General features: G+C 41.4%; 1 protein-coding gene across 1 annotated transcript in view; it reads right to left on the bottom strand.

Annotated features, from left to right (window-relative positions):
• LOC122537712 overlaps nucleotides 1-9,556 on the bottom strand; it is a 14,211-nt gene extending 4,655 nt beyond the window's left edge. Inside the window, exons 1-3 of the mRNA XM_043671120.1 lie at nucleotides 9,233-9,556; nucleotides 779-881; nucleotides 293-523 (exon numbers count right to left, since the gene is read on the bottom strand). Of these exons, the coding sequence (XP_043527055.1) occupies nucleotides 293-523; nucleotides 779-881; nucleotides 9,233-9,243 (345 nt within the window). The 5' untranslated portion in view covers nucleotides 9,244-9,556. The remainder of the gene's footprint in view (nucleotides 1-292; nucleotides 524-778; nucleotides 882-9,232) is intronic.
• Nucleotides 9,557-15,264: the final 5,708 nt, after the last annotated feature.

Raw genomic sequence — 15,264 nt, 5'->3', positions numbered from 1 at the left:
CAATTTTCAAATGTTAAATGCTAGGTATTAAAATATTCTTTGATTCGCAAGTATCGAAAGGGTGTAAATTATTTTGAATTTAATGATTCTTCATTTATTTTCAAATGTCGAATGCTAGCTTAAAGTATTCTGTTGATTCACGAATATCGAAAAAAAGTAAATTGTTTCTTTTTAACGAATTCAACGATCCATTAAAAGTCTAGTAATTAGTTTAAACAGTCGATAAAAAAGAGAAAATATCGAGAATCATTGGAAGGAGAAGGTATCTTTCTAAAGATTTCAATTTCCTTACCTTGTCACAAATCGCCGGTCGAAGGTGAACCCTTCCACCGCCAGGTAGTATGCATTCTTGCGAACATACCAACACACCGAGGCAAGACTTTTTCAAGATGCTCACGTTGTGATTATTCGTGTTCCTCATCGCCCATCCGGACGCGTGTCTTCTCGCTTCTTCACAGTCTGGCCCGTAGACTCTTCTTACGTGACCATCCGCCCATTCGCACCAGGGATCGTACTCCACTACCTACGATCAATTAATAAATGCTGTATCAATCTAATTGCTTTGAACCAGAAAAATTAAATCTCGCAGTAGGTATGCGATAGCATTGATTTTTTTTTTTTTTTTGTTTTTTTGTTTCGAAATCAGAGAAAATTGAGATACGATATCGTCAAAATTCCCAAGATTTTGGACATTCACCGGGGGAATAATTTAGTACAAATAATGGAACATTTAATTATCCTCGATAGAACGAAAGACATTAATAATTAATATAGTCACCCTTGGCACGTTTGAGTCATTAATGTCCCACTCTTGATGGGGATGTTGCTGTTGCTGGTTGCCGGCAACAGTCGCTGACATCGTCGGCGACCCAACGCGACTCCTGGAACAGAGAATACAAAAATTCGAAACTAAGATTATAAATTTTACGCGATAGTATTTTTTTTTTTTTTAACGAATCATCACGGTTATTCATACGGAATAAAGTAACAAACAATTTGAAGAAAAGAATTTTGACTCGACTTCGAGTATTATATTACAATACAACAATTAATCATATCGATGATAATTAATATCATTGTTTATAAATTATCACGGTTATGGTGCCAGTACATTACTGTTGAAACAATCGGTTGAGCGAATGATCGTTCTTAGGGCTTGAGCGACCTTGAGATCCTCGCGGACTCCGAATCTCGTTGCATCGAATTCGAGGGTCAATTTAGGATTACGCAATCACCGGCATAGCAAGAGGCCGGCAGTTTCGAGATAAAATCCCGATTTATGGAACGTAGCTGGCCGTAGCTCGCGCCATACTTATGGGAGCCCGTGGGTGGCCTGACAAGGGGCACGTTCACCGACTTTCCGGAATCCTTATATCCGTCGCGAGCGATTCTCGATCGCGAAGAAAAAGATCGATCCTCGTCGCGTTGCCCATACGTACGAATTCCTCCTTTTACGTTCCTTCAGCCTTTACGTTTTCTTCAACCCCTTTATCCTTATGGGCCCCAGTGGATCTCAGTTGAACAAATGTTCTCTTATTTACTTATAAGATACTATAATTACGTTATACTTATATTATGCACGTATTATACTACAATTAATTTCCGAAGACTGAGATATTATTATTGTCAGCTGCTAGTGTCGAATTTTCAATTTAATTCTGAACGAAGTTGGGAGCGAGTTGTATCGAATAAGAGAACGATTAAAAACTTTCTGTGAATGTTTCTCACGTTTTTATTACTATATTGTTATAAATATATACAATTATTATTATTATAAAAGTTTTTCACATTTTTGTTCTTTCTTGGAGATTGAGTAAATGTTAAAAGGTTTAGCTATTGCCTGTTATTTACGAATGCGTTTAACATTCACGTTTGCAAATTGAAAGAGAAATTAAATCGAACAAGAGACAGATCAAGGATCGTTTGCACGATAAATTAATACTTTTATTGTCACGTTTACCTAGACCCGCGATGTGGCGTGGAGTTGAAATAAAAGAGCTATTAAAGCGTTCTTCATAATCGCCAGCGTAGGAACTTGGCGGTGAACGATTGTGCATAAATTCTCGCATAAGTGCTCGCGCGTATCAGGTCACGCAACAGCTTCTGCCTTTCTCTCGTTGACATTAAAATCCATGGTTATAATCTATGGCAGCATTAAGCTCACGTGACTCTGAGATAAGTCAGTATTTTTTTCATGCTTTCTCTCCTTACTTCGACAAAGTTGCATGAAATATCTATTCTTCACAAAAAGGTACTTCAAATCTAATTGGAGAGAATCTAAACATTCAAATTCGCTCTTCTACGATTGAACGACGCGAGTTAAGATACTTTTACAATTGGCTGAAGTGTTTTCTTTGGCAAATAAAAAATTTATTTTCCTATTGATTTTCGTGGCATAAGTTTTTATAAAAAATTAACTAGTAAACTTTACAATTAATTTCGAGCGGATCACACACGTTTTTAGATAATTATCAATTAGCTCTCGGCTGAAAATCAAAAAACCTTAGACAGATGATAAAAGAAATTCCTCATAAAAGAAATTACAAAATTTACGACTCCAGCGATATTTATGAAATCTCAAATCACGTAATTCGAGTAAATCCGTTTCGCTGCAAGTGGACGACGCGTTTCGGGTGATTTTTATTCAATTTACGAAGGAATACAGGAATTTCTTTTCAATATTCGCGTCCCTTCGTTCTCGTCCCTTTTCAAACACGAGGATCGTCGCAGGTAACGTTTATTGTACCGGATCGGTTTATCTCGCGATATATTCGCGCAGGTTACTTCGCCGATATACTCGAGCGTAAATTATCGCGCGTTTCGAGGGAAAGCAGGAGATTTCAATTTGACGGTGAAATAGGCGTTGCTCGTGGCGCGAATGTTATAAATATCGGCGGTCAGGTGTCATTGACCATGAAGACAACCGTAGAAGACGTTCAGCTCGCCTACGTTCTATTAGGACAACCTGCTATCTAAAGTTACAAACTGAACCGCGAACAAGCTGGTGCACCTCGCTTTATTGAGATGTGACTTTGCTGTGCATCCGACACCGAAATCCAAGCTTTAGTCGAGCGAAAGTTGGAAAAATTCATAAATTACTTATTCCAAAATCTTCTGCTTGAAAATTTTTATGCCTAGTTTTAGCTTAATTTTAATCTACTTTCCGTTTAATTGTTAGTTTTGCAGTGTAATGTAAACTTGGAAAATAATTATTGTATTAAACGATCGTATGAGTGTTAAGTTTTCGCCTGGAAATTGTTCTAAATAATTGTTTCGTAGTCTAAACGCATAAATCAAAATTTAATTTTGCATGGATCGTATTATGGATGAATTATACACTTTTTACTAGAATTTACACGAAAAATCTAAATCGTTAGAATGAATGTTTCGTGTGTTACAACTTGTAATATAAATTCTATTAATAAATTGAAATTTGAATGTAGAATTTAGCTAGATCGGACAGTAAATACTTTGTATAATTGGAGTTCATATAATTCTCTTTTTATTTTTTCTTTATTCATAGAAGCTCGGGTTCAAGTAAATGAATTTCAGCAAACAATTGGGTAAAATTGGACTAACATTTGGAATTCAAATGAATTTAGTTTGTACAAAACGGAGTTCCATTGTACGAAAAATATGTGAAAATATTTCACGATTTTCAATGAGCGATCGAGTTCAAGGGGCCCCTTAGGAAGGTCTCTTCGCGCGCCTCCTACATTGTTTGTATAGGTTACGCGTTAGCTGCGTGCACGCAAAGTTTCCGTGGGTTTTATCGAGTCGAGTCTGTACGCGGACGTTTACGATCTTCGAACACCTACTCTCGACGAGGTTCGCTCGCGCTTCACCCGCTTCGAACTATCGCGAAAGTTCCACGATGGATTTCGATTGATAGATTTTTTTTAAACCGGCCAGTCGTTTTCCGACCGATGATTTCTGCGATCATTCTGCTGTGAAATCATCTGTTTAATAATTTCATGGTCTTACGAATCCTCGATGTTACACTGCGACAAAATATGCCGTATTGCTATGTTCGCACTATTATGTTCATCAAGTCGTTCAAATTCTAACAATATTTACTGGTGTTAATTTATATTTTTTGGTATTGGTATTAATTTTATATTTATTGATGTAATTTAACAGTTTCTAAGGATACCACGACGATATTCTGATTATTCATAATTATTCTCATTATTGCTGAAATTTCATTTCATCATTAGGATCAATAATTTCACTAAACAGATTATTATTCTTTATTTATATCATTTTAGAAAGATTAATGTGTCTAAACGATTTATTTTATTTAAACTTTATCAATCATTCATTAGAATGATTAAATAATTATCGTCCACTTGACAAATTCGCGCTAGAGTCATTCACGCAAGTTTCTGCACACTTTTACATATTTCAAATCTACAATCATCGTTGCTCAGAAGGTGTACATATTGAAATCTTGACTCTGATTACCAATTGTAATGTCGCGCATGCAAAACATAGCCGTACAGAAGAATCAATACGTCACGTTTCATCTCTCGAACGAGAGATCCGTCGATCGACCTGGACAATTTCGCTCCATTACCAGGAACAAAGTCTCTCTCTACCCTCGACATTCTTGCCAAACAATGTTACTTTTGCCGGGGACGGGAAAGAATCGTGCAGCGGTCGCAGAGCCAGACCGCAAACGTCGAAGCGTAAAACCGCGACCGATCGCGAGATTCTCCTCTCATAAAGGAGGAAGGTCGAAAAACCGACGTGGTTTCCTCGTCGGAACACGTCCGTTCGGAAGCGAGGGGGTTCGATACGCGGAGGTTGAAGCCGGCTACCTCTGCCGCGAATTTCCGAGGCGATAATTTCACTTCGCAGGGCATTTTTCGCTGCGAGCGGCCGTTATCCGTATACCCAAGCTCCAACGAGGAGAAGTCGGGGAACCCCGGTCGAGGGGACCGGCACGCAAAGCGTTCGTTCGTTGCGTGGACGCGCCTCGCGAGAAAAGCGCGACAAAGGGGGACAAGGGAGGACAAGAGGCGGAGAAGGAGGCGACGGGAGGGAGAAAGAACGAACGAAGAGCGAGGCAGTCTAGGTGAATGATTGCCCGGATCGGTGATAAAGTCATCGCCTTTAGCACCGGCGTAAGATGATACATCGGCGGACGATGCTGCGAGGAGATTGTCCCGCGGTTCGAGAAGGCCTCGGGCTGGTGTCAGCCAAGCACACACACTCGCGGCAGCCTTCTTGCTTCCTTTCCTTCGTCGAAAGAGAAAGAGAGAGAGAGAGAGAGATTACATCCTCGTTCCGGTCGGTATGGGGCGCCTTCAGAATTTCAGATATTAAAGCTGATACCGCGAGCCCGCTAAAATATCACGCGAGCGTCTCGCGGCGACGAGAGGGCCGAGATTTCTCTTTGCCTCGATGGACCGCGGGAGACTTAGTCTTCTCGCGCTTCGCTGGGGATCGTCCCCCGAGATTACGGGTGTCTAAACGAGTTAATTCTCTCGCGGTTTCTTCGCCCGGACTTTGATTCCTCGGGCCTTTCCCGCCAACTGTCCAGCTTCTCCTTTTTTTCGTTGTGGTTTTAGGTTTATGAGACGTGTACGGCCGAGCATTGAGTAAGAAATGTAGTTTCAGTTCTTCTCGATAGTTGCCCGAAGAGCGAGAAAAGAATTATCCTGGAATGTTTCTATTGCGAGGGAAATACGAATTTAACCGATTACAAGCGTCAAGTTATTTCACGCTACGACATTTGTTTGAACGGCCGGCAGCATTGCGACGTATGAATTTGAATTTTCTTCGCGAGTGAATCGAATACAAACGACACGATAGATGATAATCTGAGAAATTTCGATCTTTCCTCATTTCGCGCGGTTGGGTTCGCAGAGACATATCGCGTAGGTAGAATATTTACTCGAATTATTACACAGCAGAGAAGTACCACGTATTCCGTTACTAACGGGAAAACTTTAACTCCTCCAGCTTCCATACTTCAAATTCGTCTCTTCGCAAACTTCGTTTCTTCACATTTTCTATGACACAATTCACCTCTGAGCACAACGCAAATGTAATTGAAAAGTGGCACGCTTATAAAAATATAGGCACAGAAATATTTTTCTCAACAAATTTGCAAACAAATAAGTGAATATTATAGTTTAATGTTCGAAGACGTGCAGATGGTACGATTTATCATTATTTTACTTTATTTCAAATTTATGAATTGAAACGAAGATTAATTTCTCAGAAATGTGTTGAGTTGGCCAAGAATAATTTCATTAATAAATGGATACACATATGTGTACATCTTAAAATGTAATTAACTTCATTTTGTAATCTGGTACCTAATTATTTGAGCTTGTTAAAAAAAAAGAAAATCTCGCACTATCTCGTTAACAATCGTTTGTCCAGCGCCGATTTCAAAATGAGAAATCAAAGCGGAACATTTTCGTTATATTTTACTGACTTCTGAAACAGAAAAAAATCGCTATACAAGCTTATAAAAAATTATGCATCGAAAACATTTTTGAACCGGGAATCATTCACAAAGTTGTCTGAAAGATGGCAAAGGTGATCGAACAAAATGATCAATATATTGTCTAATAAAATTTTTGTTTCTCGTGTGAAATTTTTCGTTTGCACACGTACAAAGAAGGAAAATAAAAACAGTTGGCAGTAATTGGCAGTTACTTTTCGCCAATTATTAACTTTGTGTCGTTAATAATTTCAACGTTATTGAAAATTCTCTCTAACGAAAAATTTCATCGTTTTCAGCAGTTGCTCTGACAAAACGCACCTGTTTCATTATATCTGCCAATCGAGAAAAAATAAATTGCTCAAGGCACGTAGCCTCGTTCGTTACTTCCTTCCTGAGCTTTCTCATTTATCTTAATTGATTCATCACGTAAGCGCCATTAAGGTGAGACGAAGCTTCTGAAAGAAACGTTGATTTCAAGGCGACGACAAATAAAGGAAGATTAATCATCCGTCAGTTAATTGGCAATGGAACGGTTTTTCGCGAGCACAATATCAATCCCCCCACGTGTTTCTCTTTAATTTGGAGCTCTCTAACACGCTCGAATCATCTCCGTCTCCTTCTATTCCACTTATTTCGCGTTCTTCTTCTCCTTCTTCTCGATTTACTCTGGAGGAGAGCAAGCGAGGGGAATCGGCAAAAAACCTGACTTACAAAAATCCAGCTGGACCGGTTTTGTTTGGTTCTATCGCGTTTCATTGAGGTTCATCGAGTTTTATATCGAGCCACCTTCCTTTTCTTTCGTTCGCCCTGGCCGCGATTCCATTCTTCGCGATTTTTCGCGCCCCGTTGTTGTTGCTGCTCACTGCGACAGACACTTCGCGGTTGCCCGCAAAAAGAGGGAGAACAAATCAGGATGATGCAAATTTTATACGAATGGCCGATCGCAATTTGTTACTTCTATTCGTCAATGTTGCAACAGTGTAGTTGGTCTTCTTCTATTTCCAACGCAATAGAATCGACCTACGTGCGTGTAATTCTTGTCCAGTTATTGACTCGCGGTTCGATGCTCGTGCTGTTTCACCGTTTGCGCTTCCGGTTTAGAAAATTAGACGTAGGTTTGTTTGAAATTGAATTGCCGAGGTGACATGGTTGAAGTTAGATCGAGATGATGTTACATTGAGATAGGTCCTGACATGTAATATAGGACTAAACTTATAGAAGAGAGACGTAAAAATTCCATAATATGAAAGTATACAGTACCTATGTATAATGTAGGATCTTGTACTATATCGTGTATATTATAAATATCGTGTATATTATAAATATAATAATATATAATATAATACATATTATAAATATTATACTATAATATTCTATTATAATTATAATATACAAATATAATAGATCAATTTCTAAATTAAGTTAAATTCGATATATAAACTCTTTCCTGTTTACACTTTCTCTCCAAAAACAGCATTTGTACTTTTACATTTACACTCTCGTGCTTCATAAAAATTCATTTAAAGTGCAATTAATCATTTCAACCTGAAAGATCACGATCGAGAAGAATCCGTGCTCCGAAACAAAATTATTAACGAAAGTAGCTCCTAAACTTAATGGCCGAAGTTGAAATCTCTTGTCGAGGATTACCAAGGGCGAAAATAGTCGAAAAGTGAGTTCGAGTTAAGCGGAGAGGGGTGGCGAAACGAGGCGTTATCCTCGACGGGCGAGCATAATTAATACCTGGTAAACTGTCAGCTTCCATTTGGTCGCCAACGTATAAAAGGATCCTGGCTGAGCGTGGATCAGCAGAGAGGAGAGCGGAGGCAGAGAGCGGGTTCAAAGAGTTCTTCACCGCGGTGGACAGGGAGAGAACGTTCTTGAGATTCGAGATAAAGGGAGATCGTTTTACCCACGGACATTCGTTTAATCTGTCTTCGAGGCGTTGGACCGTGATCAATAGCGCGCCACGGCTGCATCTATAATCGGATGTTTTTACAAATAGAAGATGAACGTTCGATGATCCGATCGCCAACCCTTTCCGAGGGTTGAATAATTTCACGTTTAATCGTGCTCGATAATTTTAGTTTAACGCGACGCGACGTGAACTTAGAAATAGAACTTGGAGCACAGTAAAAGTATCGAAAGGATGTACTCGTAAAACGGTGGAGAATTGAAAGTTGCAAATCTAACGTGGGATATTTGTGAAGGTCTGGTCGTAAGATAGGCGAGTGACGGCCGAATTTGCACCAGGTTCAGGACTTGGTGTTCAAGCATTGCGAAGTGCGCATGCATGAACCAGGCAGCTCTAGAACATCCATCGACCAATCCGGACCCGTGATAACGCCCACACACCAATGAGAAACCCGCAGTACGCCCACTGATTAGATACTAGGGAAATCTTGCTGCTTGCCCAGAAAGAGAAATCGATGCTGAAATGGTCGCCACCTGCTCCGAGCTTTTCGAATTATCGTCACGAGCTTGCTTGAGTTTCGCCTGGTCCAAATTTTGACCATCTAGGTATCCTTTCGATTTGAAACAGGTCTCGCAAACTTTAAAAAAAAACTATCGACAAGTTCATGTCACTTCGTACCACGAAGGAAACAGCTTTCGGAGTAAAATATCAACGAACCTCGATCGTTCCTGGTTTTCCTTACCATTATCATTGAAAAAATCCTTCTTGCCAAACTCTAATGAATTTTCTTCTACCTAGAAGTACTATTTAATTCGTATTCCGAGTGAGAGGAAGAAGACAGAATATTAAATACTTACAGCACCACCATAGTCGTAGCTGCTTCCTAGATGACGTTGCACCGGTACCAGAACTTCTGTGTATACAAGTCACAACAGTCTCTGATCGTCGTCTTGTCCAGGACACTTCACTTCCCTTAACCAAGCTTTCTTCATCCAGACCTAACTAACCCAGAACTAACTTTGTCCCTTCGTCATCGTCCAGATGCTAGCAAGCATCCAGCTTCATTCACACAGATCCTTCAACGCGCCCTGGCCGCGTATCTCTTCGAACGAGAAAGATTGCACACGATTTTCCTCTCCTTTTTAATTGATTACGCAGATACGCACGTCGATGCGCGCGACACGAAGTCGCTGCGTGAACTGAGGCGCCTCCGCTCTTTGGTGCGTAAGTACGAGCTGGAACCAGCACGTTGCCGCTGGTGGATGGTGTACACGTCGTGGTTAGTCCTGACCGGTGTCAGGAAACGCCTAGAGGAGTGGCCATGCCCGACCAATCGGCTGTGCTGGTTCACCCGTGTGCCAGAGGGTGTCTAATTGTAGACAGCAACCCCTCTCGACCTGCCGAAGGATCGATCACCGCGCAACCACCACTCTCTCGCCCGTGACACGGGCTTTATTGCTCGTGTTCCGGAATTGGGGCCCCCTCGATTTCGGGCTATTGATGTTTTTCTCTCGATGGTCTCGACGCGACGCCGACCGCGAAGCTTTTCGGGTGCTTTCCGATGGGATAGGCGGTCACAGATCGTTCGATCGGTCGGTCTATTTGAGGTCGCCACCGCGTCGCGATCCAGGCTTTATCGGGCTTCCATCGCTGATTTGCGGTACACGTGGTGCGATTTCGGGCGCGGCCTCTTCCAATCTCCCGATCCTTGAGCAATTTTTTCATCGCCCGACTTGGAGAAGGATGTCTAATCGAGTCCATCGAAATTGTTTCTTTTTTTTTTGAAAATTAAAGTATCGCGTATTGCGTTTTATATCGTTTTGAGATTCTGGAGCAACTTGACGATGAGTCGAATAATTTCGAATGTATTGTTCGAAATATTAAAGTATTCTAGGTACCTTATAATTAAACATCTTTTATTCGTATATACTATTTTATTGAAACAAAAGTTCATTTAACCCTTACTGTGAAGACGATATTCTCAAAATATAATTATTTCATCCTTTCCTGTCTAATATATTTTTCAGTGGAGAAAAATTTAGTCTCTGAAAAAATTCGTACATCTCCAAGACTTCTAAATCGAGATTGCTTCCAAATTTTTGAAAAATAATTTGTCAACTATACGACAAATATATCTATAAGCTACCTTCCCCCGGTCGTGAAAGATCGAAGTTTATGCTATTAAATGTTAAATAATTTAATCAAACAAACTTCCGTTGATCGAATCCACTTGTTTCAACCATTTCAAAGTTCCACTAGTATTCCATAACTAGTAAAAACAATCGATGAAATCCCATTGCGCGAACTGTCATCCCCGATACGTTCGATCAAACTCCTTGCGCTGGCAACTGGTTCGCGGACCATAACGAGCGACCGAACCGTATACACAATAATTCGTCGCTTTCTTTTCCTTCTGAAACTCTTGAAATAAACTTGTCATTCGTTTCGCCTGGGTTACATTTAAATGTACTTGAAATTGAGAAAATGTTGCAACTTGGGGCAAAAAATTCTCGACGTGCGTGGCACGAGGTTAAATGAAGTTTACACGACGCGGTCAAAGTGTCTTCGAGGCAACGAAAATTACCAAACGCGGTACAGACGAAACACTGGTTTTACGATATGATTGCACGGGATCGTAGGTCGCAACCAGCTCGCAATCAGCTGGTTCCGCGGCGCTTTAAGGGGGTGTCCCTCGTAGGATCCTCCTACTTCCTACCTTCTCCATCCCTTTGCCGGCGACCCCAGGTACCCGCATCCAAGACAACGGCCCGTTACGCTTCGATCGAACCTGAACCCACGACGCAAACATATCTGCCGAGGTGAGCGCGTCGGAATTGAAGAGTTGCCGCGATTCCCACCTAAATGGAGGAGGACGTCGTCGCTTGGTAATTCCTAGCTCGTGTTCGCGACACGCGTCACGAAACTACGCGTCAATAGTTGCAACTATTTTTGGAAAAGAAAATCATCATCTTCCTGTGTTGAGTGTTTTATTTCAGTCGATGGGTTATTGAAAGGGGTGAAATAATTCTTTAGGATTGAAATAAATTGTTTGGTATTCTGTATTCTTAAACTGTCTGTAAGGGGCAATGAAATTTCGGGAAATGAACTACCAAGGGAAATAATTTACAATTTTCTTGTCAAATTGTTGAAATAATTTCGATTTAAATAATATTCTTTACGGTGCTTTTCAATATATAAAAAGTGTTATATATTTTCACTGAATTGTTAGAGAAGCGATTAGAATTCCGGCGACGAGACGTCTACGAAATTACAAATGTAACTAGGAAATTTTCAACGATATTCAAGGCGACTAGTCCGTTAATTTCGATACAATCAGCAAAACGTGCGTTCTCTAATTTGGAGAGCGTTCTTGTCGCCTCTGCGTAACGATGCATATCCGCCGCGTAACCGCACGTGCGATTTCGAGTCGTCGGCACGTGCGTTTGTGATAACTCCACTTCCTACCACGTGTTCACAGGTGTGCCTAACACGGGCCCTTAATTAGACACGGAGATGCTTCTATTTACAGAAACTTCCTCGTCCGGATCAATAAGCGCTTCGAAAAAGAAATTGTTTCGGAAAGAAAGAGGCAAAGAAACAGTCAGTTGCTGTACCAGCTGATGACTCTCTCACCCCTTCTCTTTCCCCCTGAAGAACTTTAAATACCACCGTGGAGAAAAGGGTCGATGGTGTCAAGGGGTTGAACAAAGAGAGAGGTCGGACGTGAAACGGTGCAACTATAGTCCCCTGTAAAAAGAGGAACGCGGGGAATAGCATCTTGTGTTTTGACGATTTCTTTGATAATGTATCAATTATCCGTCAAGTCTATCGAGTGACTTCTTTCCATTTTACTTGCTTTACAATTGTTTTTTGCTCAGAGTTCTGAAACGAGAATCTTCCCAACGAGAAACAGTTGTAATCGAGTTCAATTCGTACATAACAGATTACCGAAGCAAAGAAATTGACCTCGGTTTAAAAGTGGCTTAGTAAACAGCATCGACACGATGATCGATGACAATGATCATCGTCACCCTTGCCGAACTCGTATATCGCCAAACAACGATTTCCCCATTTGAGATTCGCGTGGAAAAATGGCAATCACCGCTTGTGGACCGGCAGGGAGAAGGAAGAACTCGCGTTAAGGGTTGGAGGGATGAAGGAAGGAAGCGCAAAAAAAAAAGAAAAAAAAAAGAGAGACGAAAGTAGGAGCAGTCGACTGGAGAAAGACAGAGTGTAACGGAGCGATGGACGAGCAGCTCGGGTGGGGGTGAGAGGGGCGGTGAGAAGGCAGAGTTCGGGGTTCTGTTTAAATACAGAGGGTGTGCAATCAGGAGTGTTTGCCGGGGCACGAGCGAGCAAGCGAGCGAACAGGCGAGCGAGCAAGCGAGCGGATCAAAGGATAAACGCGGATGGGGTGGGTGGCCGGCTGATAGCGCTCTGATTTGATTGTTGGCCACGGCTATTGTCCCCGACACTGGTCTATTGTACTTGTTCCCGTGTCGGTACGGCCTCGGTACTTGCACACAGGTAGCGGGGCACGGCTGGAAGTACGTTTCTGTCTGTGACACTATCTCTTTGCCGGTCGCCATTCCGTTTCCAACCTGGCGAATTTCGATACCGGCGCTTCCTAACCGACAATTATTGCGGAAATATATCGCGAAAAAATTGCGCCTACCCCCCATTCTCGCCTCGATTTTTTTCTCCTCTCTCTCTCTCTCTCTCTCTCTCTCTTCTTTCTTTCTCCGCGTTCTTTTCTCTCCAATTGTTGCCCATTGTCTCGAAACGAGGTGTTTCGCGTTTTTTATGACTTCTCGGTGAGCGAGTTTTGCCGCACCCGCTGCTGGCGATCATATTTTTTGCACCACTCGTCGCACGATAAAACACCCGCGTACGGGATTAATCTGGGAAAGCGATCGTTTCGAATCTGCGGCATTCGTTCGTTTCGATTCGCAAGACGCGGAATCGTAGAAATTTCCCCAGCGCGTTATCCGCGCATCTGCCAGGAACATTTGCATAGAATGCACGTCGCGTGCCTCTAACAGTGGAACGCTCGTCGCGTTTAAATATTCCGTCACCTGTCACCCACGTGCGCAGCCTCGAATGCGACGAAACTGTCCTCAAGTCTTCATTCATGCTGCGAACACGCTTGCTACGAATTGGAAAGACGTTATTATCATCCGAACTTGTTTCTCGGTAGTTTTTTTGAACTCTCAGGGTTTTTTTCCGCAGCTGAGAATTTGAAACAAGCCCAAGTTCTTAATTTTCCAGCGGCGGGTTTTCGAACTCGGTGACGGATGAAGGCAGAAAACACGATACGTTTGTCTGTGGTGCAGCTTTCGTATCGGGATAACCCTTACCTGGGTGGAAAGCAGATGAGGCAAGAGCGTGTTGGAAACATTGGTAAACCACGAGCATCTCCGGGCTCGTGCCGGCTGCTTCCGGTTTTTCAAAGCGGAGCTGCCTTCTGCGATCGGAGATCCGATCTGACGTGAACTTTGTAATTCACTCGGCGCGAGTCGCGTCGTCTTTACAGATTATCGGGGGACGGAGGCACGTACAAAAGACTCGCTTTGTTCCTGTAATCGTAAGCGAGATCTCGAATGATCCTTTCGATCGTGTTGCCCAAAACACGATCATTAACCGCAACCGTTGAGGAAAAAATCCATTTGAATGTTGCGTCCCAATGAAATTTCTCGTCGGATTGTTTGTATTAATCTTTTCTAAGGGGGGAAGCGAGATACTTTGTGAGAGAATGAAAAAAATGTTCAGAATGATCTAATAATCACGCTGGTCAGGTTGCTTTTTTGCGAGTGGGAGGCCATTGTGCCACGCGTTTAACCGAATTTACCCGAGAAAAACACGCCCTCTAAATCAAGGGTTCGCTCGCAGAAAAAAACCACCCTTCGAGAGATGTCCCCAGAGTGTTGTGACATATGCTTCTAGGCAGCTTATAACAATTGGATTTTCTACGTGTGGAGTAACAGCCCATCGTTTCGAGGCGAGGAATAAAAAGAGAATCTAGTCGAAAGACTTAAAAAAAAAAAGAGTTATATCACTTATATTGTATCATCAATTAAATCGGCTTAAATTTTAATTCTTCTAACCATTAAATTTCACCATACTTATTATCACGCAAGGTCGTACTGGAAATTTATACTTTATATATATTTAATTTATATCTTGTAACAGTGTAATAAATATTTATATATTTTTTGAAAATTGAAAGTTTAACGCGTTAAGATTGACGATGAAATATCGAGCTATGATACATAATAATCGAGCTATGATACATAATATAATAGGGTGAATTAAATTTATATCTCGATAGATTTATAAAATTTCAGTGATAATTGATTTCAATCGTGCAAATTGTTTCACAATTTAAAGTAAAAGGTTTCACATGGTTCTCACATTAATTGTTGAATAAGAGGCTTCGTTCGTTCATCATTAAAGACGTCTCGAGTACGATGGGGTGGTTTAATCAGCGCAATTATGATCCCCGTATAATTAATAAAAATTTTTTTCTTCAATTCACACGGTTTGTACCTGCGTGGCTCTTTCCCGCGATTTTCTCACATTCATTAAGTTGGTAGCCGGGATCTTATCTTGTTATCGACAGCAACACGACTCTCGCATCCCATCAAGAGCGTCCAGGCAACTTTGTAACGAGCCAGGAAAACGAGGGAGCAATCGATGGCAGTCGATTAATATCGCCTCTCCGATCACGTGTCGAATCATTTTCGTGGGGTTTTCATCCATCTACCACGTCTGTCGAATTAAATGCTTCGATTTTTCCTTCTCATCCCTGTCACACCTCTGGCTTGAAAATTCATTATAAATTCGCTATAAATCTTAATACGTTCATCAATATATTTTTGTTAAATCTTTA

The sequence above is a fragment of the Frieseomelitta varia genome, unplaced genomic scaffold (assembly GCF_011392965.1).
Source record: "Frieseomelitta varia isolate USP_RPSP 00005682 unplaced genomic scaffold, Fvar_1.2 scaffold_926, whole genome shotgun sequence".
Taxonomy (NCBI): Eukaryota; Metazoa; Arthropoda; class Insecta; order Hymenoptera; family Apidae; genus Frieseomelitta; species Frieseomelitta varia.
The sequence above is the reverse complement of the archived record's forward strand: the minus strand, read 5'-3'. Positions and strand labels throughout refer to the sequence as shown.